Source organism: Sceloporus undulatus, chromosome 6 (genome assembly GCF_019175285.1).
Source record: "Sceloporus undulatus isolate JIND9_A2432 ecotype Alabama chromosome 6, SceUnd_v1.1, whole genome shotgun sequence".
Lineage (NCBI taxonomy): Eukaryota > Metazoa > Chordata > Lepidosauria > Squamata > Phrynosomatidae > Sceloporus > Sceloporus undulatus.
This window is the reverse complement of record NC_056527.1, coordinates 51951549-51968902: the sequence shown is the minus strand read 5'-3', so window position 1 is coordinate 51968902 and position 17354 is coordinate 51951549. Positions and strand designations below refer to the sequence as shown.

Below are 17354 nucleotides of genomic sequence, written 5' to 3'. Positions count from 1 at the left end.
AGGCCAGCTGAGTGGGCTTCTAATCCTTTGAGTGACACATCTGTAGTGACTACCACCATGGCTTTTCAGCCTACACACTGTGTGAGTCGACCCACCATCATAGACAGTGATGAACAGTTTTTGGAATTGTATCTGATGACGGTAGGGTTGAAACTTGAGGACTGTGGGGACTTTATCCAGGGTCTTGTGAATTATGTGACTGAAGATGTGGAGTCCATAAGGCTTAGCAAAATTTGAACTGCCCTGGCATGCACTTTCCAACTGCAAAGACACCAAAGAGTAGTCCTCTGGAGCACTAGATTTTTATCATACAGCAAAAAGGCAGCAAGTACATAGGAGTGTAGAAAAGCCCATATGAATCAAACTTGTTGGGATGGTTTGAGATGGGACTTTTTAATGTCGAGATGAGACTCAACCAGTCCAAGCGACAAAGTGTGAGCCAGGTGTTGGCGACCAGGCTGGCGACCAGGTACACACGAGAACGGGCAGCTGACATATGGGAAAAGAACTACTCCTTGCTATCAGAACCAGGAAACCACCACTGCCATGTGTGTTCTAGATGTAATGAAATAGCAGGAGAAGAATCCCCACTGAAAGCAAGAATGAGGGATAGAGTCTAATGTTTCCTTGGGTAAGAACACTCTCATCCTCATTGGGGGTGGGAAAAGTGAGAACACTGAGAAACAACCTTGATATAGTTTTTTCCAGAGCTCTTTGGCATATCCCCTTTTCAAAGACCCAAATGTCCAAAGTCATAGATATCCAGCCTTAATGGAATCTGGACACTCTATCGTGAAAAGAGGGAGTGCCAGCGATGTGGACATTGAGAGCCCAGGAGTTAAAGACACTATTTGAAAGTGCACTCATGATGCAGCTTGAACTACCGAGATTTGGACCTCAAAGCAGAACAGTCCTTTCTGCGGATGACATTGGAAGGGGAAATGCATGAGCTTGTCTGTTCCCACTCGTGCTATAAGTTCTCTTAGAGGAAATGTGTTTTGACCACTGAAAGTGTGGACTCAAAGATAGCTGGGACTATGAGTTGAATGCAAACTTTCATGCAGCCGAGTTCATCTTGTGGGTATGCTCTAATCTATTATTCATCAAAGCATTATTGCAGGCCTTTCTTGTCAAAAGGAAGGTCCTCTATGGTAGCCCTCACTTGATGGAAGAGGCCAGAGAAACAGAGGCAGGCATAGTGGCACAGAGCAACTATGTTTGTTAATGCTTTGCCACTGCAGTTGGCAGCATGACAGGCTGTGTTAATTTTTTTGGGTGCAAGCCTGTGCACTTAAGCTTGAAGTATTACTGCTACCATCCAACATTTATCTGGAACGTCATCCAAAAACGGTGACAATGCCCAAAACACACTGCAGAAATAATCCAGCTTGAGACCGTTTTAAATACCTTGACTCAATGTTAGGGAATTCTGGGAACAGCAGTTCTGTGATACATTTAGCCCTCTCTGTCAGAGAGCTTTGGTGCCACAGTAAAGTAAATCTCTAGCTTTGTTTCAAAGCATCTCCTGTCTAGAAAGTGATTTAGATAGGGAGAACATACTTGATCTACCTGTTTGCCATACTGTACAGAGTCTGCTAAGTCACCTCACTGATACAAAAAATTACATAGAACACAAGGCCTGGCATATGTACTGTATATATTATATACAGGGAATTACTCAAACAGCTATACAGTTGGGAATGAAACTATTCTGAAATACTTTGTGAGAGTTTATTGCCTTCATTGCTTAGTCTTTTTTCTGAATGCAAAGGACATCAACTGTAGGAAGTATGACACTATCATCCAATAAGTCATGCTATTGCTGGAAAGTTGGTTTGTACAGTAATAAGCTATCTTCTTAAATATTCTAAATAATTTTACAGTTCATATTATGCCAGATATTTTCCTCTGTGAATCCTTTCCCATTAGATTAACAAAAGTGGTTAAAATTCTATATGAAACTAAGGTATATATCTTCACACTCCCCCCCCCCCAATTTAATTTTAAGCCATTTCAGTTTTTTTCAGACATAACTGTTATGTCAGAAATTTAAATCAATTTTGCCTGATTGAAACAAACACGAAAGTCTACGACTGCAGTCAAACTGAAGCATTAATATGGAATGGAAGCATGCTACTTTAATAGTGTTCATTTAGATTTTTTAATACTTGAATGTATGTTTATGGTACTTACAGTTCCACCAACTATTCTTCCAAGTGGGTACCATGCTCTTTCATCAAACCAATTTAAGAATTCATAAAATCCATGTGATGCAAGATGGTGTGTTGATCTATAATTAAACCTGGAAAAAATAAATCAGTTTTAATAGGTCTCCTTTAAATAATTAAATTTACTCAACTTCAAGTAAACACATTTCATGTGTCAAACAGCTTTTCAACCACAGAGAGGAGGTCCACCTTTGAGATTAGAAACCTGAAACTTCTAATACTATAGTAATTTAAAAATACAGTCGTCCTTCCACAGTTGCAGATTAGACACTCATGGAAATGATTATTGGCAGATAACTGTATTTGCTGTCCTACTCCATTTTTAACAAGGACCATGGTAACACTGGTCGCTGGGAGGAAATCAAACTGGCGGGATGTCTGAGCTTGCTCAATCATGTAGGCGGGCAGGCAGGAGAGAAAAGAATGGGATGGGGAGCATGAGGAGAGAAGGGGTGTATGCTTACTTGCTTACTCACATGGAGAAAGGAATGAGATGGGGGAACACGAGGAGGAAAGGTGTGCACATTCACTAGTGCAGGTAGGCAGAGGACAAGGAGGTGGGGAATGCAAGGTGGAAGGGGGCATGCAATCACTCACTTTCTTGTGTTGGCAGACAGAGGGGGAAGGAGGCCCTATAGATATCCATGGTTCTTCCACTTTTGCGGGGGAGGGCCTTGGACCCTAATGCCCGTGAAAGTTAACAGCCTATTGTACTTGTTCTTATGGCTGATTTGCAAGTCAATATGAAATTTCAAATTCAAAAAGGGTCCTTCAAGCTATGAGCCCCCAAAGCAAAGGAAGGGGATGAGGTAATCTGTTGACACTATCAAACTATTTAGATAAGAGAAACAACCCTTCCCCTTTTAAAGAGTTAATAATTCAGGCTTGCTAGTCTCTGAACAATTTATCTGGTCAGTGATATACACTTGGTCCTCCATGTTTGTGGCTTTGACTTTTGTGGCTTTGGTTATTTCCGGTTTTGATTAATACGTTCTCTCTAGGAATCTCTATGTCCTCCAGTGCAATTCTGCCAGAAGTTGATCATAGAATTGTGTTGGAGAAACTAAAAGTTCCTAGAGAAAGCACTTCTCTAGGCATTTGTAGGTCCTCCCAAAATGATTCTGTGATCAACCACTGGCAAATGTTGGCCATAGAGTTGCACTGGATGAACTGGAGAGTCCTAGAGAGGTGTACTCTCAGGTAAAAAAGAATGTTTTATTATTTGCAGTTTCCCCACATTCACGGGAATCCTTTACCCCAGCGAATATGGAGAGACCACTGCATAACACTCTTCAGATAAACTCAGATTTGTAGCAATTCTTACTTTTTACTTCTAAGTTTTTTCTAGTCATCTGAGACAGCAATATTTTCATCTATCAAGCAACTCTTTCAGATCTAACAATAGATGTGGGCTGTTGTGTGATATTCTGTAGTAACCCAAACTAATTAAGACGGTGGTATCAAACACACTGCAGAAATAATCCAGTTTGAGACTGCTTTAAATGCCCTGGCTCAATGCTATGGAATTCTGGGAACTGTAGTTTGGCAAGACATTTAGCTTTCTTTGTCAGTGCCACAATAAACTACAATTCCCAGGATCCCCTAGCACTGAGCTAAGGAAGTTAAAGCAGTCTCAAACTAGATTATTTCTGCAGTATGTTGTGTACCTAAGAAACACAGAAGCTACTATATTTTAATTTTATGTGTATATGAGAAGCTTATTTTTCAAATTATCAGAATAGTTTATTAAGTGAAGTGTGATTGTTGTTCTTGTATTACAACTTCCAAGTGTAGAAAACTTTTATAAACAATCAGTATGTATATGTTAAAATATAATATTTAGTATTTTTCATACTTCATGTCATATTTGTCACTTATTTATGAAGCCAATCACTTCCATGTAAAGCAGGGGTAGGCAACCTTTTTGAGCCGGGGGCCGGGTTGCTGTCCCTCAGATAACTGGGGGGCCGAAGCCAAAAAATAAATAATTAAATAATTTTTTAAAAAATTAAATATATAAATAAACCAGGACAAATGTAGGACAAAATTTTCAAATAGAAGACACTTTTTTTTAAAAAATGGAGGACACGTGAAAAAAATTGCTGATTTTTTAAAAAAATGTTAATATAAATACATGTTTCTGAGGCTTCTATAGACAGTTGCCCCCCAAAGGCCCCGGTGGCAATCGGCGGCAGGACCAGGCTGGGGCCGGTCCCAAGGCCTTGCCGGGCCGCATCTGGCCCGCGGGCCGCAGGTTGCCTACCCCTGATGTAAAGGTAGTAAGAAACTTTGGGTTGCTAGTCTTTTATAAATAAATGGAATGGAAGTTTACTATCAAAAGGCCATTTAAAATAGTTTCATATTGCGTAGGATTCTTAAGACTATAGTTCCAGGCTACAGAAGCTGTTGTGTCCAAAGAAAATTCTTCATGCCTTCAAAAGGGACTACACAATATCTAGCAGAAATTGCACAATTGAGTATTCTTATGTATCACTTGCACAATTGACTACATCACTCACAGAATTTTGCAACTCAGAGGATGTCAACTGGAAAAAAGTAAAAACATCTACGGGAAAAATACAGCCCTCAAAAAGTGATGACAGAAGTGATAATTTCAATATAATTAAGAAGCAACATTAAAAACAATCCTTATTTTCTGGTCTACATCTGCTTCAGATGTTGATACACTATTTTACTGAAAATCTTAAAATAATGCAGAGGAACTAATGAGGCAGCAGTTAAACAAAGCAACTCTTTCATCAAGAAATAGACAATTTCTGAAAGCCAAATTAAATAAAAGTCAAGATTTCAACGTGTAGGTATCTAAAACCTTTTTCTCTATCTTTTTAATATCTTGCTGTGCATTGATACACCAATGCCACAATGAACGACGTAATAGCGTTGTCAAGATTCTGTGGAATTTAGTTTTCCAATATATCTAAGCTTCATCACAACAAATATAGTGTAACCGAAGCTCAGCTGCTATAGTTTAATGTTCTTGAAGAAATGCAATACTGTAAAGATGGTTAAAAAGTACTGAAAAGAACTGCAGATAAATAACTGTCCTTCTCTCAAAGTAGTTCTGTGAGCCTTGTGTATCAGTACGGGCTTGGTTCTGCCCCCGCCAAGGATGCCAAAAAACACAGATGAATGCACTCAATGTTATTTAATGGTGGCAATGTGAACACATATGTTCTGAAGGGTGTATGTTCACACTGCTGCCATTGATCAATATGTGGATCAAATTAGCAGATCTGAAGCCTGTTGATATGGAGGGCCCATTGCAATTCAAATCTCATGTCTGGCCAAGAGGACAACTTTTTCTAGGAATGTGATTCAAAAATATTCCCACCAAATAGGATGCTGTCATCTTGTTTTTACCATTTACAAAATTTGAAGGGTGGCTATCTGGCAGTTTCTTTTGTGTCCATCTAAATGTACCATAACTCAACTAGGAAGCCCATGAACACAAGGTGTGAATAATTGTTCAAATTCTTAAGAAGCAACAACCTAACTGCAATGAGAATTCTCAAGAAAAATGGCACTGTGTTGTCTAGTTATACAAACTGATCCAAAATATCAAACCAGCGTAGTGAAACATACAAAATGGAAAAATAATATGGATGTGTCTTATGTCACAACACTACACAGATATAATGCAACCACCTTCCCCCATGTTTTATCACATTCACACTTTGTCATCCACCTTAGAATTTATTTATTTATTTGACTGTCTATCCTGCCTTTTCCCCAAAAATAACTGGCCAACTGCTTTCAATTTCAACTACTGATAGGTTACTGTTACATCTGAACCTTAAACTGCAGCTAATCTTAACTATGGGCCCAAACAGACAGACCAAAATAAAGCTGCTTCGGGTCACTTTGGAGGTATGCTGTTTAAATGATTTATGTGTCCTAAGAGGCCAGAGGCCACGCCAACGCCACGCTCCAGTCCTAAGGACTGGACCACAGCTTTGGCACATGTTCTGGCCTCTTAGGAAACATACATCATTTAAACAGCATACCTCCAAAGTGACCCGAAGCAGCTTTATTTTGGCCTGTCTGTTCAGGCCCATTGAATCATGAAAAGAAACTAACTTCATAAACCACTGTTTGCAACTAGCATATTTCAAACAAGCCACTATTTACCAATCTTTGCTGTACTTGGAAGCCCTGAGAAACATTACTTTTCCTAATTCTAAACACAGGTCTCAACTGTGCCTGTAAAGAAAAGGACACACTTCAGATACCTCCCTAATCTCAAATTGATTCTACAGTGATTAATGAAAATTAATCACACATATCACTGTAGACTCCAGAGCCTTACAAGGAATGGCCACTGAGCTAGGTGCATACCCTCAGCCAAGTAAAACGACACAAGACTGCCACCCTCTTGCTTCCCTTATAACTGATCTGGAAGCAGAGAGGACAATTTCTTTTAAAGCTTATTTCTTCACTGCTGTATCTGCGTACAATTTCAGGGACTGGGAGCCATCAGCAGGTGCAAAAAAGCAATTACATGTAAACACCATTATGGCTGCTACTAAGTGTGATTGTTTGATTTGGTTATCTCCCTGGCAACCTGTCATTAGAAAAGAAAGTGATCCTAAATTGAAAAAACAACAACAGTGTGACCTTTGATAAAGTAATCTATGTGGATATTTTTTTTAACAAAGCCAAGGCAAATTAATACTTGAAGATAGTTCTGCTACTGTCGCTGAACCAGATTCAATGTCAGTGTTTAGCCAGAACAGTAAACCAGAATTCCAAGGAATCTTGTTTACTATAAATGAGCTGCTTGCCTCCTCTAGCAGGGAGAGCTAAAACAGCCAAGGACAAATCCTGGTTTGTTTGGAACAAGCCAGGAGCTCCAGTGTGGACAATACAAGATAGAGACAATGTCACTTTATGAGAGAAATGTTCTTCTGAGATGATGGCCATATAATGTTGTTATTGTTAATTGCCTTTAAGTCAGTACCAACCTGTGGTGACCATATGTGTGAGAAGTCTCCAAGTCACCTTATCCTCAACCCTGTAGCTTCTCTGATTGAGTCTATCCGTCTGGAATGGAGTCTTCCTCTTTTCCTATTGCCCTCCACTTTATCAAGCATTATAATATTTTCAAGTGAGTCCTTTCTTCTTATATTAGCATGTAATATCCATTTTTTAAATATAACCCATAAGTGCCCAAATTGTAAATATCAATAGTTAGGTTGCTGTTTGTAACAAGTTTATTCATGTGTAGCTTTAGAGTGTAAACAAATAAGGATATAGAAAAAAATGAGAAGCCCAAACTTGTTTTGTTTTTGTGTGCCTTCACGTCATTTCTGACTTATGGTTATTATTATTATTATTATTATTATTATTATTATTATTATTAACCTTTATTTATGAAGCGCTGTAAATTTACACAGCGCTGTACATGAAATCTTTTTAGTTAGACGGTTCCCTGCCCTCAGGCTTACAATCTAAAAAGACATGACACAGAAGGAGAAGGGAGTGGTGGAGGGAGAGGGTAAGAGGTCCAGCAGTTCCTCTCAACCTCCGAGGCCTGGACCAAGGCAGATGGACTGAAGGGAGGGCTTGGCTTCAAAATGGAAGGTTAATCATTATCCAGGGAAAGTACATATTCACAAGTAGGATAATACATATACAGAACATAGCAATACAGGAAATGGATCGATAAACAGCCAACAACAGCCATGATCCTCTATCATGGGTTTTCTTGGCAAGATTTGTTCAGGAGGTTTGTCACTACTCCTGTGCTACCAGCTACACTGTTGGTTTATATCCAGGGGACAATTCAACACATTGATAATCATCTTTATAGCCCTAAGCTGCTTAGAACCACACCTCAAGGACCACCAACCCCTCCTCCAATTAATATACAGTACCACTCTCTGAAATTACTTTCATGAGGCCATTCTGAGTAGCAGCTCCTGTTATGCTTCTTGGTATGTCACAATTCCTGCTTTGGAAAGCCAGGTTGTCTTCCATTCTCAAATGAAACTCGAATTTTCCCCCCCAGCAGGACTTTAATTTAGTTGCCATATAAGTGCTGCTTTTTATTTAGTGCTTATCCTTTCGCATTCATAATTATTAGTGTCACCACCACTTATTTTATAACCAATACTGCTTTACTGGATATTTAAAAGGTGTTTTCCATGGGTCTTGTGGCTTTTTAACTTGAATTTAAATGATATAGTGGTTTTCAGCTGGACCACAATTTGTCCCAGCAAGAATAAGTGAGAAAGCTATTTCATTATTGCTTTATGTAGATTATATAATGTTAGGACCTAATATCCAAATAAATATCATTTTATTCTTATTGCAAGCAAAATTTACTTAAGGCGAGTTATAAGAAAACCATAATCATGGTTTTTAGCAAGTCTGAATTCTAGGAAGCTAATGGAACAGGTGTCACATTTTAAATATCTGGAGTGGCATTTCATCAGCCAAGATCTTGCACAGCACAGATTATTTTGAGCAGAAAGTGGAAAAGTTGTGTCTGGCATCCTCAGACTCTAGAGAACTAGATGAGGCTACTTAGTTCTCCCATACATCTTCCCCAGATATTACATGCTGCTACAATTTAGTAGATTGGGAAGTTTCCAAAAAAAACAAACAAACTATTGGCTCTAAAATAAATGTGTTTATTGCTGGCTCCTTCCCCTCCGACACTACCTACTACCTGTGGCAAACAAGTGACAGATCAGTTATGCCATTCTGGTTTTTTTTCCTATTAGACACTGAATTATTAATTCTTGCTCAAGTTTGTAACATGCTGCTGTTGCTACTGTTTTAATAAAATACAATGTTTCAATATGCTGCGCATAGCTTTATATGGATGTGATACTTTTAAATACTAACTCACCTGAGGTTCCCCAACCTAGCTGTGAATGCTATCCTGGTTAAAAAGGAACTGGGGAGAAGGCATGAATCATGCCAGGCATGCAGTGCATGGAGAGCAGAGGCACTGCTAAAGTGCTGTTGAGCTCTAGAAGGTTTCAAATAGCTGCTGTGCAGGTGTAAGAACAACCCACTTGTGTGACTCAGAGACCACGAAGAAGAAACTAGAGTTGCCATAACAATCACCACACTGAAAAGTTTTGGCAGTTAAAATGTATATTTGCATTGTGAACACTTTTACAAAGGTACTGCTTACCAAAAGCCTTTTCAAAGGACTCATCAAAAGTTAACTGAAAGTGAATAAATACTAGGACAGAGGCAACATGGTTCTCAAGAGGAGCATCTCTTTTTGTCTTGCTAATAATGGAACTTAACATTTTATTTCCCTAGTCGGCCTATATGAATGTCCCTCCATATCACCTGAACTGAGAATGGCTGCATCTTGATAAAATACAGGCTTGTGATTAACGCTGTCATATATGAAAAGAGTTTATTCCTGACATTTCGCCAGCATCTGTGGCTGGCATCTTCAGAGAGTCTCTTCCAGGTCAGCATTCTCTGAAGATGCCAGCCACAGATGCTGGTGAAACTTCAGGAATAAACTCTTCTTGAACATGGCCACATAGCCTGAAAAACTCACAAAAAACTATGGATGCCTGCCATAAAAGCCTTTGACTTCATACTGTCATATTTTCCCCCTCCTATATTATTTTTAACACCTTTGCCTGATGAAGAAGGCAGTGGAGCTTTGAAAGTTTGCAACATGTATATTGTACTTTTTTGATGACCCAATAAAGTTATCAGTATTTTGTGGATTTGGGATGTTATTGTGCTATGCTACATAGCTGCCATGGCTACCCCTAGATATCTTGACTTGGACTCACGTTCAATGAACCACTTTTACTACAACAGGAGGGGAAAGAGACCATTACAATATAAAAAGTGTTCACTGGGAAATTACTTGTTTCTTGAGAAAAAGTATAATTATAATAGAGTAGTCTATTGATGTAAAAGGAAAATTCTCAAGTTCCCTGGTAGTATCATTAAGAGAAAAGGCCCAGAGATTAAGAAAGATTGGGCAATGCTACAGATGAATATAAAAAAGCCTTATATTATCAAAGCCTACAATATACAAACAAGAAAGCACTCTCTGATGATATGTAAACTATAAAAGTGAAAGGGATACTTAAAATCACTTGTAAGAGGCTATATAACTGAAAAAACCAGTAATGTTAAACCAATGTTACAAATACAGAACTGGGTGGTGGGAACCAGTGTTGATATTAACGAGAAATTCAGTTATGTAAGTTATAGATCCAATTCTAGCTGAGCCAGAAGAATAATGTAAAACAAATTATACTGGAAACGTAAGAAGGATTTTTTTAGAATTAAAATCTGTATCTGGCAAATTGATTTTTTACCCAGTAAATTAAATAAATAATAAAAAAGATTTTAGGATGAACAATTGCATTTTGTACACGGCATGTGGGCCAGCTCACAATGCTGGCTGTATATTAATTCGCCTGTAGTTGTTCACTCAACCCAAACAAAGCCAGAGAATTCAAAGAAAAATGCAACATACCCTATGATACATCAAAAGAACATCGAGACTAACATGGTTATACTTGATGAACTATACCTTTTCCAAAAGCAAAGCAGAACAGAAAATGAAAACCCATACTCTTTAATATGTTTTTAGAGATGTTCAGCATGAAAGCACTGGAATAGCAAAGCTTTCTCTTTTTGCAGTTCTGATTTTGATAACAATCTTGACCTTCAGGGGTCTTTTCATCTCACCTATGTAAAGCAGACTGCAAAGTCACATGCTAAGCACATATACTGCATTGTGACTATTACCACTGGAGAAGGGCCTGAGCTTACAATATTTCTTAACTTGGAGACACAAATGCATCTACTGAAATAAGCCTTGGCATTCTCAGCAAATATAAAATTTCACGAACACTCAACAATCCATTTACAAGCAGATGTTTAAAAAAGATTAAAACCTCCTTGGGCAAGCTGAATAGATGTAAGCACCATTCACACGAAAACTACTTTTGAAACACTCCTTAATTTCTGCAATAGAACTAGAGGCACAATTCTTTGAATCTCATCAATTAGTTCTGGGTAAGTGACAACTGATTCTTGATTTTCTGTGATCAACATAATTCTGTATTAGCTGCCTGTGACTACGACTGTATATGGAAAGATATGGACTCTGCACTACATTTCTTAATACCATATTTTGCACACTGTATTTTTTCAGAATGAGTCTTCTTTTTATTGCTCACGTGCCTAAATTTTCTAGTCCTGCTTAGACTTTTCACACTTAAAACTACCTGAGCCAAAAGGTGTGCTGCTGATCTATGTGAACAAAAATGAATACCTGACATGTTGTTGCTTCAACCTATTTTGTCTCATTTCTCTCACTGCATAATCCCAATCAATAGCATAAGGAACAGGATAACATCTTTACTGGCACATTACAGATCTGGTCATGTAATGGTGTCACTTGAAGGCAACTAGGAGAGGAGTTGAATGGGCCAACTCCTCCTGAGTTCCTGTGCTGCATTGGAGGATTCACTGGCTGTCAGTAGTGTACAGCCTGACATTGCCCTGATCTGTCTTCAGTCATGCATGATTATATAGAACTAGCTACAACTGACTGGTGATGTTGATCCAAATATGAATCACATTCTGCCATAACTATTTAACTATGCACAACTGGACTGGGTAAGAGACATTTCTACAGCACCCACACCCCCATAATACTTCCACATTTTCTTGAAAAAGAGAACAAAACAACAACAATAACAACAACAACAACAAGGGATATGTCTTGTATAGGATGAAAATTGTCTATAGAAAACAGAACAATTCCTCTTTTGGTTCAGCACTACTTCTTTACAGATGCCAAATCCATGTTCATAAATAAGCAAGTTGTCATCTGAAGAAATGTTTTTCATGTCAGTTTCACACCAAAGCAATCTGTTTTTTCTATAATTGTAAGCCCTGTTCAGGAAGTTGTCTATATGTGGAGGCTACAAATGTATAGAACAAGTTTAGGCAAAATCTGGCCCTCTAGATGATACTCTACAATACTATTTCTAGCATTCACCACTGGCTTTCTTGGCTAGAGCTGACAGAGGTTGCAGACCAACATTTGGAGGCCCATGCTCTGGCTATCCCTGGTGCAGAGGACTGGAAACATGCATGCTGGCATTGCCCCAAAGTCCTTATATATAGGGCTCTATCCCCATCCTTGCTATATTGAGCAGCAATAAGGTCTGAATGGATGTTCTACTTGCAAAGAGAATGGCCCTTAAAACACTGCTGTGACAGGACTGAGGTGGCATATTCTGGCATGCAGGGAGACACTAAGGATAGAACTAATATGCAAAACCCCTTCCATGCATACACTTGTAGTGCTTTCATATTCAGATAAATGTCTGAATAGGACTATAATAACCAAGAAATCTGGCATGAAGGATAGGTATAGCCACACTTGGATTACAGCTTGTTTACTTTGTTCCATCTTTCTTAATGGAAACCTCTGCAACTCAAACCCACTCCTTCCTGGATAGCCCCATCACATCATGTTTCATCAAGCATAATCACAAATATCTTATTCAGAATTAAGTACCACCTTGTTCAATGGGTCGACAACCTTATTTACTGCTAGGGTGCCTTAGAAACTGACTTTTAGATACACCAATAACTCTTAACAGCCTTCATCTGCAGTATCAATGAAAGACAGATCTGCACCCCAGCATCCAGTAGGCTTAAGCCTAAAATAATTTGCCTTTTAAAAACAAATTATTTAGCATATTATAATGTACAAAGTTGTAAAAGCTGTACTTATTACTTCTATATCTACAGAGTGCATGAGGTTCCACACCCAAACAATTTAAATTGTGACAAGATGGACCTAGATTCAAGATATTTAAAACTCAAGGTGGACACATCCAAATGCCTTATTTAAAATGGCTGTAGAATATGTTAGAGATCACAAGTCTTTAAAATGCCCTTGAATAGCTTCCCCCGGCCGAACAAAATAATTGTCACAGGGTTAATGCATTTTTCAAAAAGTTTATAACTAAGGTTCAAATTTTAACTATCTAGCACAAATGCTTTCAATGAAAGCAGCTGCAATATAAGACTACAAGAACAATATGACGCTGAAGTGTCTGGAAACTAACTGGTACACTCCCCAAAAATCAGGGTGCTGTGCTATCCAAGTGCAAAACTCAATGTGATGCTAGGAGAGCAAAGACGGGGTGTCCTGTTCCTCCCTTTCTCCCCCACCACAAAATAAGAGCAAGACAGTGGGAAGGTAATTTAACCCCAGTGCCACACTATTTTCTCTGATACAAACTGTCCTTTCCCAGAAGAAACCAACTCTGTGTCATTCCCTCCAATGTTAGTTGAATCCCATTTTCTCTAGGAAGGCCCACAGAGAGAGACATCTGTTGTTCACCTCAGAATGGGGGAGACTGAGGGAAATAAGGCAGGAGGGAAAGATAAACTCCTTCTTCCCATTGCCCTTTCCAGTCCCTGGAAAACAGCAAATCTGGCAAATCTTTTGACCTGGCTCTACCTTGTTCCCTTAGACCAGTGGTTCTCAACCTTCCTAATCCCTCCACCCTTTAATACAGTTCCTCATGTTGTGCCCCAAACATAAAATTGCAGTGTCTTGGTTCCCAAAATCATCAGAAATATGTGTTTTCTGGTGGTCTTAGGTGACCCCTGTGAAACGGTCGTTCGACCCCCAAAGGGGTCCCGACCCACAGGTTAAGAAGCACTGCTTTAGACCGTTTTCATTCAACATCCTAGTAACTATACACTGGGCTTTCTACATGCATATGCAATATTGCTAAGAAACTCTGCTTCTCCAAGGAAGAAATGTGAAGGATGCCATCTGATTTGAGATTGAAAGTTCTTCCACAGATACAGATCTGTGTGCACTTCAAACCATTGTAATATTTAGTGTACACAAATCACTTTCTCTAACATATGCCCACAGAAATGAATGTATAACGTTTGTGTTCCATTCACAAGGAATCCCAGATGATGCTTCATCTGTCTCCCCCCCTTGCATTTTAACTTCACAGAAACTGTGTGAGATGGTTTAAATTGAGATGCGCAACAATGCAAGAAAGGCTGCCCCAAACCATCCAACGAACTTCCCAACTGAGCTCAGAGGGTCTTCCTTCTCTAAGGCAAACCTTTTATTTCACCACACCACATTAACAACAGTAAGTACATACTGATGTCAAATGTGACGTGGTTCTCCAGATACAGCAGTCTTCCCAAATTCACCAACCAAACATGCTCTGTCCTCATGAACAACAAGCTGAAACAACCATTGGGACGGGAGACCCCATCTACCACAGGGGCAAGACGTACAAATCTCTATGAAGTTGAGAGGAGGGAGAAAAACAGTACTATAACAGTCTCTGGTTGTATGATTTATGCACGCTATCAGGACTCGAAGCTTCAAGAGAGAAATAACCTAACAAGGATGCACTTGTTGGGCCGTTCAAGAATGGTTGCTAATCTAAGGGCTCAAACAGACAGGCCAAAATAAAGCCGCTTTGGGTCACATTGGAGGGATGCTGTTTAAATGCTGCATGCGTCCTAAGAGGCCGGAAGCTGAGCCAAAGCCATGCTCCAGTCCTAAGGACTGGAGCGCAGCTTCTGGCCTCTTAAGATGAATATGTCATTTAAACAGCATACCTTCCAAGTGACCCGAAGCAGCTTCATTTTGGCCTGTCTGTTTGTTTGGGCCCGGAGAGTCTCAATGAAAGCCCAACGGTGCAGCAGGGGGAAACCCAGCAGATTAAAACGCACAAGCCTGCAGAAAACACCAATTGTGTCCGACACACAACATGCAGCCACGGGTTTTCTCTAGCATGACACAGCCGCACCATAGGATGCTTATGCTATGAAATGGGGGCAACTAAATCATAGCCAGCAACCTCCCTCTGCTGTCCTTGCAACTTCCTAACCGCCTCCGGTGCCCCAAGTCGCATTTCTGCAGACACTCCCCGGAGGTTTGTGTGTGTGTGTGGTGTGCATGTGTGTGTGTGTGCATAGCACCTTTCGCAACGATGCCGCCTGGGGACAGCTCACAAATTAAAAAACAACACGAAGGAGAGCAAACAGCTTAGCCAGCCTCCTAGTGGGGTTCCTCTGCTCTGCAAGGACTGCAGGGGTGACTTCGCTGGATGGAGTCAGAGGGCCCACACTGCGGATGTGATCCGGTTTGGCACCGGTTTGGAGGCGTCTTGTCTCGAAGGCTATGGAATTCTGGGAGTTGGAGTTTGTTGTGGGCCCAGGAGACAAGACACATGTTAAAGCGGTGCCAAACCGTGTTATCCCTCCAGTGTGGATGGCAGCCACAGGCGACGGAACCTCTCCTCCTCTCACCAAGGGTCGAACTCGTGTATGATGCTCTCGAAGCGGATGACGGCGAAGAGCCTGGAGCTGAAGCCGGCCAGCCAGGCCAGGAAGAGGATGGTGAAGGAGAGCAAGGACTGCCAGCCTGCCGGCTGAGAAAGCCCCCCCGAGAGGCCTCCTCCTCCTCCTGCGCTCGCAGAGGGACCCGCCGTCGCCGCCGTGGAAGAAGAAGAGGAGCCTCGGCTGATGGCCAGCGCTTGAGAGGAGTTCGAGGAGGAGGAGGAGGAAGAGGAGGCAGCCCCGGGCTTGTGCTTCTGGTGTTCTGAGTGTTCCGCCATGTTGCTCCTTTGGCTCAACGCGCGGCAGAAGAGGAGGAGGAGAATGAGGAGGAGCAGAGTCCGCCCCGTTTCCCTCAGAGGAAGCAGCCAGGCCTTTTCCCCTCCTCACTGGCCTTCCGCTCCCCGCAGAAGCAGCAGCAGTAGCAGCGCCGCCGCCACCGCTTCTTCCTTCTCAGTAGCCACCCAGGAACTGCCTCCTGCCGCCTCCGCCGCCGCCAACATTCCCAGCGCTTCTGAGGCAACGGGCGCGCGAGACCCGAACTGCGCACGCGCGGTGGAAAAAAAAAAGAAGGGAGGGGGAAGAAAAGGAAAAGGAGAAGAAGAAGCGAATGGCTGTGGCACAGGATAATAAGCGAGGGAGACACAGATCTAAAAGGGGGGCGGAGCTAAAGGAGGGAGGGAATGCGCGTGCGCGAAAGGAATTGGGGCTGACTTGTTGGGACTGTTCTAGTACTTGAATTCGGGATAAGCGATCGAGAGATCTAAAAGGGGGCGGAGCTAAGGAGGGTTTGCGGACGGTTACATTCAGCTCCGCCGTCCTCCTGACTAACCGCCGATACTCTATAGGTGGGCGGAGCTTGCGACAGCAAAAACTCGCCGCTAACCTGTCACGGATCGACAGGTACTTCAAAAGGGCAGCCCCGCAGCCAATCAGGAGCGAGGCTTCTAGCGCGCTGACAAAGAGAGGAGGTGTCTCCCCTGGCCTCCGACCAATGGCGAAAGGGTGTGCTAAGTGGAAGGAGGTGATTGGTGGAGGCGCGCACCAGTGACAGAGTAGGGAGGGCTTTTTTGTTTTTTGGTCACGTGCCTTGAATGAGGAGCGTTGGGGGCGCTGCGGCGCTTCCGCGGAAGGAATGCTATAGGCTAGGCTTTGGAAAACTGCGGCGAGGAGCCGCGTTGCATCTTGGGGGTTGTAGTTTTTAACCTCTGCCTGGCCTCTGTCAAAGTCTGTCAAGGTCGTCATGGCAGAATGAATTGCCCGAATGAACACAGGCAGCTTGGGTGAAATCTTGAAAGCATTGTTTGGGCTGCATCCGCACTGCAGTAATAACCCGATTTGACTCCGCTTTAACTGTCATGGCTCAAGGCTATGGAATTCTGGGAACTGTAGTTTGTTGTGGCACCAAAGGCGCCACAACAAACTACAGTTCCCAGAATTCCATAGCCTTGAGCCATGGCAGTTAAAGCGGAGTCAAACAGGATTATTATTGCAGTCTGGATGAACTCTGAGGTACATAGTTACCTGACATAGTATCCTGGAAGCAGTGCTACATAACAGGGAATTGAAAGTGTCCAAATATACAATCTTTTGGGGGTTTTAATAATAATAATAATAATAATAATAATAATAATAATAAATTAATAAAATACATTTTATTTCTATTGTGCCTCGAGGCTGGAGGCAGAGCGCAGCCTGTAAAAATACAAAACGCAATTAAAAACACATAAACCCACAATTAAAAGGCAATACTATAAACCC

General features: G+C 41.2%; 1 protein-coding gene across 1 annotated transcript in view; it reads right to left on the bottom strand.

The window, feature by feature from the left end:
- The window catches only part of STT3B (STT3 oligosaccharyltransferase complex catalytic subunit B), a 53307-nt gene extending 37053 nt beyond the window's left edge, over positions 1-16254 (bottom strand). The window contains exons 1-2 of the mRNA XM_042475611.1: positions 15567-16254; positions 2194-2302 (exon numbers count right to left, since the gene is read on the bottom strand). Of these exons, the coding sequence (XP_042331545.1) occupies positions 2194-2302; positions 15567-15874 (417 nt within the window). The 5' untranslated portion in view covers positions 15875-16254. The remainder of the gene's footprint in view (positions 1-2193; positions 2303-15566) is intronic.
- Between the last annotated feature and the right edge of the window lie 1100 nt (positions 16255-17354).